Here is a 12,620-nt window from a genome sequence, read left to right as displayed (position 1 = left end):
CAACTCTTGCACCCTCAATTGAAACCAAACATACCATAAGCTGTGATAATATATTTTAGCTATTTCACAGGCCTCCTTGCTATTAGGTTGTGTGCCTAGTGAATAACTGGGACTCAATACTTACTGGATGAAAGAATGCTAATAGTGTGGTATGTATCTGTGAATCTTTTCAGACTTTGAATGCATATATACATATATATATACAGAATTGCATATATATTGTATTTATCTTCACTCAATAGTATGTCATGTGTCTCTCCAGGACAGTACATGTAGACCCATCTTGTTCCTTAACTTTATAGGGTTGATTTTTGTTTGTTTGTTTGTTTGTACTCTACTATATTAAACAATTATTTTGATACAAAGTTTTGCTCTTGTTGCCCAGGCTGGAGTGCAGTGGTGCGATCTTGGCTCACCGCAACTTCTGCTTCCCAGGTTTAAGTGATTCTCCTGCTTCAGCCTCCCAAGTAGCTGGGATTACAGGCACCTACCACTACGCCCAACTAATTTTATGTATTTTTAGTAGAGACGGGGTTTCATCATGTTGGCCGGCTGGTCTCAAACTCCTGACCTCAGGTGATCCACTCACCTCAGCCTCCCAAAGTGTTGGGATTACAGGCGTGAGCCACTGCTCCTGGCTTGATACAATTTTTTACCAGTAGAATTTATGCTCAATCAAGAACCTTGTACATACATCATTGCTCACCTGTACATTTATTTGCTTAGAGGCCTTCAGATGGGGTCACTGAATCAGAGGATTTATAATTATAAATTTAACACATTTTGCCAGATTTTCTCCTAAATTTTTTTCCAATGTATGCTTCCATTTGTAGTCTTATTTTAATTTTTTGTCATAATATTACTTATTGAATGTTAAATCTTTTATTTCTTTTATTATAAAAAGTAATTTATATTTATCTTAACATATGTCTCAACTGCTATGTATCATTTGATAATGATCAAAGTGATTCACCTCACAAAACTGTGATAATTGACTAGTGCAAAATAGTTCCATAGGCAAATGTTTTAAATCTTAACTCACCTATTGAGTTGATAAAAGATAACCAAATGGTGGTAACAGCTTTTCTGAGGATTTACATTGGTTATCATGAACTTAATACAGAGAAAAAGCTCACAAGTGGTGTGATCAACTTTCATATGTAGGAGGCAAACAGTTTCAGAAGTACACATACAAATGAAAATAAGAAGGTAGGTTCTATATCTTTTTTTCTTTTAGATATTACAGTATGTTACTGTATTGGTAAAACAGTAATATACTGTTTTGATATTACTGATATTATAGTATTGGTCAGTGTTACATTTTAGAATCATATGTAAGTTGTATTTATACGTGTGTTGAAGTTATAAATAGCATTCCATTTCACACATTTTTCGAATCCTTGGATATCCATAAAAGTATATGCAAAAATTGAGTATACTTACTACCATTAATAAAAAATCAGGTACTAAAAAATTAAGAATAACAACAACAGCTATTGTAATAATAATAATTTGACCTAAGCCTTCACTTTAAAGAATTGAGAGTTTGGCCGGGCGTGGTGGCTCATACCTGTAATCCCAGCACTTTGGGAGGCAGAGATGGGCAGATCACCTGAGGTCAGGAGTTTGAGACCAGACTGACCAACATGGTGAAACTCTGTCTCTACTAAAAATACAAAATTAGCCAGCTGTGGTGGTACATGCCTGTAACCCTACCTACTCAGGAGGCTGAGGCAGGAGAATCGCTCGAACCTGGGAAGTGGAGGTTGCAGTAAGCCGAGATTGTGCCACTGCACTCTAGCCTGGGCAATAAGAGCGAAACTCCATCTCAAAAAAAAAAAAAAAAAAAAAAAAAGAAAGAAAGAAAAGAATGGAGAGTTTGTCATAAAATATTAGCTTGCCTTTATTTCTTACTAGCAGCAAATTTATAAAAATAAAATAAAACTGTGAAGAACAACTGCATAAAGTTTCCTGAGTTTCATTTATAAGAGAATATTCTAAACACTTAATATTATTACTAGAAAAAAATATATATATATACCATAACTTGGTTGAGAACAGAAAGTATCAAATAACATTTAAGTTGCAGCAAATACCATGAATATTTGATAATCAGACAAGAGGTGGGGAGGTAGTGGAGAAAGTGTGTGTATTAGACAATCCTTCGTAGTTCACATATCACTTACTTTACAGGTTAAGAAGCTAAAAATGGTAATATGGAAAATGTCAACAGATATGTTAATGCTGATGGTAATAGTTGTGGTCACAGAAGAGAAGAAGAAGCCTCTTTCTAGCTCGCTCGCTCTCTGTCTCTGTTTCCTTGCACAGATGTCTGCAGACATAGAAATGTAGGGCACTTTATCCTGTTTGGTTCAAGAGTGCTAATAATCCCTCATCAGACTTCCATCTAACACATCTGACCCAAGGCCATCTGACCGAGTCTTGTCCCCTCCTAGTGATAGGAATACACTGCTCACCAGGCAGCCTGTTTGTTCCAGACTCAGCTGCAGAAATGTCAGAGAGCTCTTTCAGCTCTTTGCTGGACATCTCAATAAGAAAGTCCCACAGGCATTTCCAAATCAATTTGTCCAAATTCAAAGTCATTTTATTCCTTGCTGCAAAACTGCTCCTTTCCTAAAATGTTCCCTGTCATAGTTAATAGCCCTACTACTCTGCCAAGCTAGACCTTCTGGCATTATCTTTGATCCACTCTCTTCCTCACTCCCACAGCCTAGCGCATAGCAGGCACTGAATAACATGTAAAGGAAAACGGAGGGGCGGGCAAGGAGGAAAGAATGGAGGAAACAAGGATGGAATAGGGAAGGGAGAGAGAAGGGGAAAATGGGAAGGAGCGAGTGTCTTTCAATTGTGAGGCTGAATTGAGGCCCAAATTCATTGTTTCTTTTGCATCTCATATTGATAACCCTTGGACAAACACTTCTGTTTATTAGATTATTGCAATATCCTTTTTACTTTTCCTTTGCCACTTGTTCACTATGCATTCTCGTCTCTCGAAATTGTTATCTTGCTATCAAATTTATATTTCTTGTAGAGTATGCTTATTTTGCAGTAACAGCCACCTCTAATTAAAATATATATTTAATGCCTCTCATTATTTACAAATAATGTTTAAATTCCTTAACTTAGGCCTTTAAAATCCTACACTTGGTATGGTTTTATGTTTCCATCTTCTGAAAGCCCAAACCCAGTCCTTTTCCTACTCTTATATGCACTAAAATCACACAAAGGCACAATATAAGGAAACAGGCATCCTTGTCACCTTTCTTCATTCTGTGTTCAAAAACTGAAATATCATAATCAATTCCTCCTCATCTAAGCCCTATGCAGTTAAATCTCCCCTTAACATCTAACCTAAAGTCACTTTCTTTATAATATATCCCTGTTTGACACTTTCAGAATTGAGAAGCCTTGCCCTCTTTGTGTGTCTTTACAATTTTGTTAAGTCTATTATCGTATTCATTTTAGTTCGAAAGCAATAAATACAATATTAGTACAAGCACACTGTCAAGAAATCCCTAGAATATGGTTCCTCTGAAGGTTGACAAGGGTCTGCCTCTCATGCATCTTTTCATCTCCAGCATCCAGATCAGAGTCAACAACAATTCTACAAATATCAGGCTTCTTGGTGGAAGGAAATCTGGACATTTTTTCTAAGAAAAAAATTAGGTTATATGGCATTAATATTTTTGCTAGACTTAACCTAATGGAAATGTTTCAAGCTTATAAAAAATTATGTAGTTTTAACTTAACCCTGGAAACAAAACTACAGTGCTCCTCACATTTTAATTGGCACCTCCAAATCACTCTGATACTGGCCAGTTCATTAAATACTAACCTAATAAGATACGCTGATCTGGATCCCGTGAACCTCCCCTCTCCAGCTTCTGCTCCCTTTGCCTGCTCTCCGCCTCCATCCCCCTCCCTGAACACACTCACATCTCAGGAAAATCATGGTGTTTTGAACTTAACCCTCTTCATTGAATTCGGTGCTCTCTCAACACTCAGTGTCTTATCACTAAGTCAGATTTGGAAAATATTTTACCCTCCTGTGATTTTACTCTTCCTGCCATTTGAAGCAGCATGGACCAAATCTTCAAAGACAAGTCTATCATGAGCAGAAACTCCACAGGCTGTTCTGCAGGGTGTGCGTGATCTTGCTCTCTCTCTCTGAGAACACTAAGCTTGATCTTCATATGTGATGGAACCAAAGTGACCGGAAACAGAGAGTGGCTAACGGGAAGGTCTGCATTCACAGGGAATCCATGCTAAGCCAGAATTTGGCACTGTGGGGCATGCAGATGTACAAGAACTCCCTGGAAAATGTTCGGCTTCTCCTCGTCTGAAAGGTTCTCTGAATAATCAGAACTATTCCATTGGAGATATGATGCTTTTTATTTTCAGCACTGGTTAAACTATTTACATAAATTAAAGTATATGCATACCTATTATCAGATTCACATGAAAACGCTTTCTTTACCTTTAAAGACAGCACCCTCTTCATGTAGCAACTACTACTTGTATGGACAGAGATATGAAGAGAAGAATAAGCAGACCAAAAAGACAACTGAGGGCAGGGCGCGGTGGCTCACGCCTGTAATCCCAGCACTTTGGGAAGCCGAGGTGGGCAGATCACGAGATTGGGAGATCGAGACCATCCTGGCCAACATGGTGAAATCCTGTCTCTACTAAAATACAAAAAATACCTGGGTGTGGTGGCAGGCACCTGTAATCCTAGCTACTGGGGAGGCTGAAGCAGGGGAATAGCTTGAACCTGGGAGGCGGAGGTTGCAGTGAGCAGAGATTGCACCACTGTACTCCAGCCTGGCAACAGAGCAAGAGTTCATCTCAAAAAAAAAAAAAAAAAGAAAACCTGAAAAAAAGCATAGAACACCCCCACTTAATCCCAAGATCTCTTTCTTATTCCATTCTTCTTGGATCCCAGTTCAACATTATGAAAGTCAGTTAAAGGATCAGAAATCTTATAGAAAACAAGTATCTAGTAAGTATCCTTTAAATAATTAAACACATCTGACTTGAACATTCAAAAGCCTTTGCTTCTCAAAGATAAGACATTCATTTTAGTATTCAAACCTTGTTTGGAAGTTAGCTCTGCTGCCTGAATCACAGAATGCCTTCTGCTTTGTAATTCTAAAGTGACATTACTCTTGGGCTTTAGTGACATGGTATAAACTGCTGGCATTTACAGAGTACTTAGCAGTGATACCAGTAAATCAAGACGACGTTTCAGCAACACTTAGTTTTTAAACCTCTACCTCACTAACCCTGTGTCCCAGCCATTAGTAATGTATAATTGAAATCTTAATTCTCACTGACTTGGGCTGAGTCAAGCCACTTCAGAAAACAATAATACTATCTGACATGCATGACCTTTTTGATTAAAATAACTTGTCACTTTTACAGAATGCCCCTTCCATATCTCATTAGCAGCTTCAGAGCCTCCAGTCTTCAAAAAAGATATTTATTTCAGGAGATGCCTAGAAAATGTGCTTTACTCTTGAAAGTGTTACTAGACTAATAAAGTATTTATCGACATGTCATTATTAGCAAGAAGAATTCTGGCTTCTATAATGAAACATACAGAAAACAACAGCAATTATAAAAGCATCCCTAAGGTTAGAAAATGTCTATATGAAGATCAAATTCAAATATATTCCCAATTTATTAAGAGCTCTCTATATATGCAAATATATATATATATTCACAAACTAATTAAGCCAATCACTGTCTAATATCATAATTGTCTAATATCATAATCAACCTGTATCATAATGTTGACTAACTAACAATTCTGTAGATATTTGCAGGAGATAATTGGATGGCATTTAATAAGAGAGAGAGAGAAAAAACAAGGTAGACACAAACAAGAGCTATATCCTCTACTCAGGTTTTATTGTCTTGTCCTCATTACCTATTCAAATGAGAGTTGAGCTCAGAAAGGTTTTAAGGAGACACAGAGAACTAAAACTTCATTCCTTAAAGCATCTTTTTGAATTAACTGAATTTTCTAAAAGGCATGGGGCAATTAGGACAATAACTTGATATGAAGTATAGATGAATAACAAAACAATCCTGGGCAATGGGATTTTATTTTATAATGATAGTTGTATTGGGTTCCAGTCAGGTGCTGGTCTTCTTAAATCGACACCAAATAAATGGCTATAGAGATACTTCTCTGGGATGCTGGATGGCATGAACTGCTGCATTTACAGGGGATTTGGGCCCTGACTTCGTTTAATGACTAAAAGAACTAAAATTGTTCAAATTGCTCAGAATACTGGTGATGTCCAAGAACTCTTCGAATCAGTCCTGTAGTAGGGAAGATACATAGGCCAGAAATAAACAATGTTTGTGCATATCCTTATACCCATGCTGTGCACACCCACTACCCTGTGAGAAGGAGCACAATCATGTAATAATGAATGTTACTGCCTTATTACCTACAAAATAAAATTTAAAATTATTATTTTCTAATTCCAAGGTTTCCAATTGGCTTTAAAATATTTCTTTAAAAATTATATAAGTGGCCGGGCGCGGTGGCTCAAGCCTGTAATCCCAGCACTTTGGGAGGCCGAGACGGGCGGATCACGAGGTCAGGAGATCGAGACCATCCTGGCTAACACCGTGAAACCCCGTCTCTACTAAAAATACAAAAAAAAACTAGCCGGGCGAGGTGGCGGGCGCCTGTAGTCCCAGCTACTCCGGAGGCTGAGGCAGGAGAACGGCGTGAACCCGGGAGGCGGAGCTTGCAGTGAGCTGAGTCCGGCCACTGCACTCCAGCCCGGGCTACAGAGCAAGACTCCGTCTCAAAAAAAAAAAAAAAAAAAAAAAAAAAAAAAAAAAAAAAAAAAAATTATATAAGCTATTTTAAGAGTTACACATTGCCCAGATCAAATCAGAATTGATTTCTGATTTGTCTTGGAAAACAAAAAAAAAGATGAAGAATATAAATGAACTTATTATTTGATAATATTAGTCAATAGTCACAAACATAATTGCTCAGAATTTATGCTAGGAAATGTTAGCTATATTTGTTTTATCTAAGGATATCTCTTTAGGAAGGGGTGCAGTTCAGATCATATTGAAACCCTTGCTTAAATGCAATGATCTCCGAAACTACAGGATAATGTCCTAATCAGTTGCATAAATCTGCTTTGTGATAAACTTTTAAAAAAGGAAAGTGTCATCTTTGATTAAGAAGGTAGTCAGTCCATAACTATTTAACCATGAAGTTAATCAGCCTGATAAATATTGAATTCTTGAATTTATTGACAATATACTTTGCCCTGTAGAAGCAAGTCAACTAGTTGAACATAAGCCTTAATAACATATATGTGTGTGTCTAATATGTGTGTGTATGTTTACTCACTCATAAACACACACACAATTGTGAAATTTAGAAATTAAAACCAAATTTAAAAACCCTCTGTGTTACTTTATTCTTTTGTTTTTAATTAAGTTGTTCAACAATGCATTCATTTTTCTGGGAGACTACCAGAAAGAGAAGCTGTACATTTCACACCGTGTATCAGCACAGGTGGTTAGGATTGTCATTGACTATTTCGATGTATGAATTTGCACTGATACCATATTAATAATTTTTAACAGGCTATACTCTATTTATATTCTGCCCCAAAGTATGACATTTAATTGACAACTGCAGAGTGATTTAAAGTTGGAAATTTCCATGTCTTTATAAACTCATAATTCAATAGGGAAAGTGGTACACATAGTAGCAATAAGTTTAAATTATACTTTAATTACCTTTGAAAGACAAATTCTTTGTAGTCCACCAGTCCTCTGAGACATCTCACTTCTTTTTATCTGAATATAACACGAGAAAACTAATGGATTCCAATTGCAATTGGACAAGTAAATCTATGATTTTATTCAGTAAGCATTGAATGCAAACAAAATGCCTTAATTCCACAAAATTAATCTTTTAAAATAAACATAAAGTGAAAATTTAGTAATGGAAAGGAGTGTTTCTTAAAGGTGTATAAAAATAAGTATTAAGTTAAAAGCAGAATTTTACTATTTAAAATTCTTGATACACACATTTTTGTATTTGTTCTTCATGCTCATCTAGCGTTGTATCTTCCTCCTCAATGAGACATGAGCTACATTCTATAAAAATTTCCCTACTACATGTTGTCCATCTGTAAAATTTGAGGGTTTGTATGAATACATGCTTTCATCCATGAAAGTTAAAGTAAAAGGAGAACAAATGAATCAAGATAGAGAAATACAAGTGATGCAATGTTTATTCTATGCAAAGGATGTACAGTTTAAATTTAGGGAAAATATCTGCATAAGCCATTATTAGTCCTGTTCTGACTGCCCAAGAATGTCTGAAGTGCAAACATGTTCAGGACTACAGAAGCAAGGATCTCTGGCATTCAATAAATTAACTGCCAGAGAAAGGGCTCGGGATAAGACACAAGTAATTAATAAGGAAATTATTCTCACCTATTAGTTGGCATATTTTTCCTAAATGAGATATATCTCACAACTCTACTCCTGAGTTACAGCCCTCCTCACAACAAGAGAATCATTTGATAATGTAAGCTTTACATTTTAATCAAACCTTCCTCATAAGCCTGAACTAAGTAGCCTTTTGCTTGTTTGTTTTTAAAGACAAGGTTTCACTCTGTTACTCATACTGGAGTGCAGTGGCATGATCACAGCTCACTGCAGCCTCAAATTCCTGGGTTCAAGTGATCCTCTTGCCTCAGCTTCCCAAGTAGTTAGGCATACAGGCACACATCACCTTTTAAATTTTTAAATTACTAATAGAGAGCTTAGTATACTGATTTAAAGTCAATATTACTGTTAATGTTAAAATACTTTTATGAGACTGAGTGCAGTGACCCATGCCTGTAATCACAGCACTTTAGGAGGCTGAGGCAGGAGGATAGCTTGACCGCAGGTGTTCAAGACCCGCCTGGGTAGCATAGTGAGACCCTGTCTCATTTTTCTTCCCTTTAAAAATGAATTATAATATTTCTTTCAAACCAAGTTTGTTCAAAATTTGTTATCTCTTAGTAGTGGGTTATTTTATTTTACCTGTTTAATCTTAGAGAAAAAATAACTAAGGAATATTTCAATATTTCCCCTATTACATGAAATGGGTTGTTAGTATGACAGGTTAATAACTTTATTTTCTCCTTCTATCTTTAAAGTTTTACTCTCCCTTCCCCTTAATAATCAAACATGCTAAAATGAGGAAATAAATGGATTCAGGTCCAGAAAATTAATTCTTTAATGATGGATAGCTGCAGAGGTCAAGCACGCTAACATTTCATTACTGTAGGCATTGCAGATACTTTATCATCTCTCACCTTCTGCAGGACGCACTCTCTGCGGAGCAAGACAAAATGTTAATAAGAGGGGTGCAGACAACAAACTTAGTCTTCTCTGAGTTCCATTAAAATTTTCTGTTAGAACTTAGAAAATAGAAGATAATGTCTTCCATAATATCAATTCCCTTTTGAGGGTCCCTGTTGACACGCTCCATCTCAGTTGCATAATCTTCCCTCTGTGTTAGCTGACCTTTGTATGGTAAGAACTTAGTATTCTGAAAAGCACATTCTTCGATTCAATGGTCAACCTTTTGCCTGCACAAGCAGAACACTCTCAAACCAATGTGCCAATACAGTAGGCTCACATTTTGACATTGGGTTTTTGTCTCTTGTTATTCACAGAATCTGATACTCCTATGTGCAGAGACTACAGTCTCCCTTGAAAGCTTCATGGTCTCTATCAAACACACTAAAAGGGGATGCTTAGAAGAACCGTGGTAATTTTTATTTTAACTGATACAATCATTTCTCCTTGAACATACATAGTTTAATTCTAAAGGAAAAAGAAACACGGCAGGAACTGATAAAGCCTGCTGTTACCCTAACTTCAAAGTTTCATCAAAAAGAAGATCCTATTTCTTGATTTCTGTAATCTTTAATGGAAAATATCCTTTCTAAAAGAATCAGAGTTTCACTAATTTTGGAAAGCATAATGGCACACACCTCAGGTGGCTATAGAGGGTACAAACTGTTTTTTGTGCATCCTGTAATGCTTCATAACCTACCTATTCAATTTCCTTTCTTTATTAGGATGTTCTCATTCTGATCTAATAACACTCTCTATAGATGAATGAATAGGTATTACAGATTCATTTTCATCATTTATATGAAAGCACTTCTATTTTCACTTTTCTTTCTTCTTAAAATATAAAAGTTTCATGTCTTTGAGCCATTATATAAAAAATTCCAGAGGAATATTTTTCTTTCATAATCGATTATTAGGATAGTTCTCCTTCCATTAAATTTGTTTTATGTTGAAACAAATTCTCTATTCTAAATAGCTTTCCTTCATTTTTCAGAGCATGTATTTACCACAACATAGGGCTATATCAGAAAAGTAGTATCCGTTAGCAATTCTTCAACTCTTTTTTGGCCCCAAATCTAACAGAATAACTGGATTCATATGTAAGGTGAAACAACTACACTATTTAGGTTGATGCAAAAGTAATTGCAGTTTTTGCCATTACTTTCAATGGCAAAAGTACAATTACTTTTGCACCAACCTAAATAGTATTCCAGGAATGAGGACCATGAATATGGAGTTATGAATAGCAGGAAGCTATGAGTCCTGCTAGGGTGATAAATTCTACTCTTTACCCTTGAATGTGAAGTCTAGGAATCTTCAACTGAAAATATCCGTTGGTCAATGGGTAACCTTCTTTCTCTTCTATATAGACAGGCCAGGGTCTGCTCCAGACACAAGATGTAGGCTATAAAAGGTTCTATGCCTTTCCACCTCCCCTTTGAGCTTCACTTTCCTCTCCTGTTATCTTCCCCCATTTCTTTTCCTCACTAAATTCACTTCATAGCTCCAAATCCTACCCTAGCTCTCATTCTTCTAGGAATATTTTCTTTAACTTGCTGTCTCTAACTGTCGATAATAAGCTGTTAGCTTTCAGGGACATGTATAGTTTAACTAATCTGCAAGCCAAGACAGAACAAAAAAATTCTAATGGTGACATTAGACTTTCATGGTTTCCAGCAGGAATGACATATTAGGGAGAGAACAGCCCTCTGCCCCGCACTACAGCACAGAGAAGACTGCTTAAAGATGAAACCCACATTTTCCTGGGTCAATGTTTAAGTGTTAGGTTTTTCATCAGCCAATATTTGTTTTGGCAGCTGGAACAAAGAAAATTTGGCAGCAAATATTAAAGTTACAAAATATACTACTCTTTAATTTTGATAGTATTAAGTCTTTGGTTTATTTGATAATATTAATTTTATGGATATGGTGTTTTTACTATTTATCAGGCACTATTCTAACCACAGTATGTATATTCCAGCATACATGCAGACCTCACAACAACTTTGTATTTATCTATCATTGACCAATATCTCCAATCCTATAATCTCCAGAGGAGGAAAGGGAACCTATTCCTAGAAGTCAAAGAATAAATAAGTAGAACTAAATGGTATGGTCAATATTAGAGGCTTATGAAAATGTTTGTTGGTTTTAAAACCGATGGCTATTTTTTGAGTAGTAACAAAGTTTTATCAACATTACTGAGGCAAGGGGGACTTTCTCCAAGCTAACATCAGGCTTTTATATTTTATAGAGCTTTTTATACAATATCCCAAGAGGCTCACTGTTTAATTATAAGGTTTTCTTTCAATCGTTCAATATATCCATGTTTCAGACAGTCACTGGAACAAGTGGCAGTTTCTCAGTTACTCAGATTTTAAACCTTAGCTCCTATCTCCAGTTTTCACAGTAAATTAAGATCTTTTTTATTTTGCATTTAATCTTCCATTACGCTATTTGTCTCAGAAATCTCTCGAGTTCTGTGATGACCTAAAATCAAAAATATACTAAAAATCCAGTTTGATCAAATCTAGATAATAATGTGCAGCTGACCCTTGAACAATACGGAGGTTATGGGTGCCAACCCCTCACCCAGTAACTTTTGGCTTTCCAAAAACTTAACTACTAATAGCCTATTGTTGACTGGAAGTCATACTGATAACATAAACCATTGATTAACACATATTTTTTGTATTCTATGTATTATGTACCGTATTTTTACCACAAAGTAAGCTAGAGAAAACAATATTATTAAGAGAAGCATAAGAAAGATAAAATCATTAAGTGGAAATGGAATCATCCCTTTATCCTTGTGATCTTCATGTTGAATGGCTGGGGAAGGGGAAAGCTTGGTCTTACTGTTGCAGGGGTGGCAGAGGCAGAACAAATCTGAGCATAAGTAAACTTGTGCGGTTCAAACCCATGTTGTTGAAAGGCCAATTGTATTTTACTTGTCCAGACTCTTGCAGAATATGAAATTTTAAAAGCCTTTTTTTTAACATTTTAAAGGATTTTTCAAAATATATTAACTTTCAACCATATTAATATTTATAAACAAGAGCCAAACCTTCAAATGGAAACGCACATTATCGGTCTGAGTGCTTGCTAGATTTCACCAACCAAGAGCAGAACACAGCTGATAAGAAAATCCCCCAAACCTTCCCCACTTCAGCCAATGTTGTATATCCAATGGC

At 36.1% G+C, this 12,620-nt stretch overlaps 1 protein-coding gene across 6 annotated transcripts in view; it reads right to left on the bottom strand.

Moving 5' to 3' along the window:
* The window catches only part of LOC105465543 (sodium/potassium transporting ATPase interacting 2), a 1,022,956-nt gene that overhangs the window by 837,279 nt on the left and 173,057 nt on the right, over positions 1–12,620 (bottom strand). For 2 of the 6 annotated variants that reach the window (XM_071095948.1, XM_071095950.1), the window contains exon 2: positions 7,804–7,863. The exons of the other annotated variants lie outside the window; for them this stretch is intronic. In XM_071095948.1, the coding sequence (XP_070952049.1) occupies positions 7,804–7,863 (60 nt within the window). The remainder of the gene's footprint in view (positions 1–7,803; positions 7,864–12,620) is intronic. 6 annotated transcript variants of the gene reach the window in all.

This window comes from Macaca nemestrina, chromosome 5 (genome assembly GCF_043159975.1).
Source record: "Macaca nemestrina isolate mMacNem1 chromosome 5, mMacNem.hap1, whole genome shotgun sequence".
Classification (NCBI taxonomy): Eukaryota; Metazoa; Chordata; class Mammalia; order Primates; family Cercopithecidae; genus Macaca; species Macaca nemestrina.
Note: the sequence above shows the minus strand (reverse complement) of the source record. Positions and strands in the feature narration are given on the sequence as shown.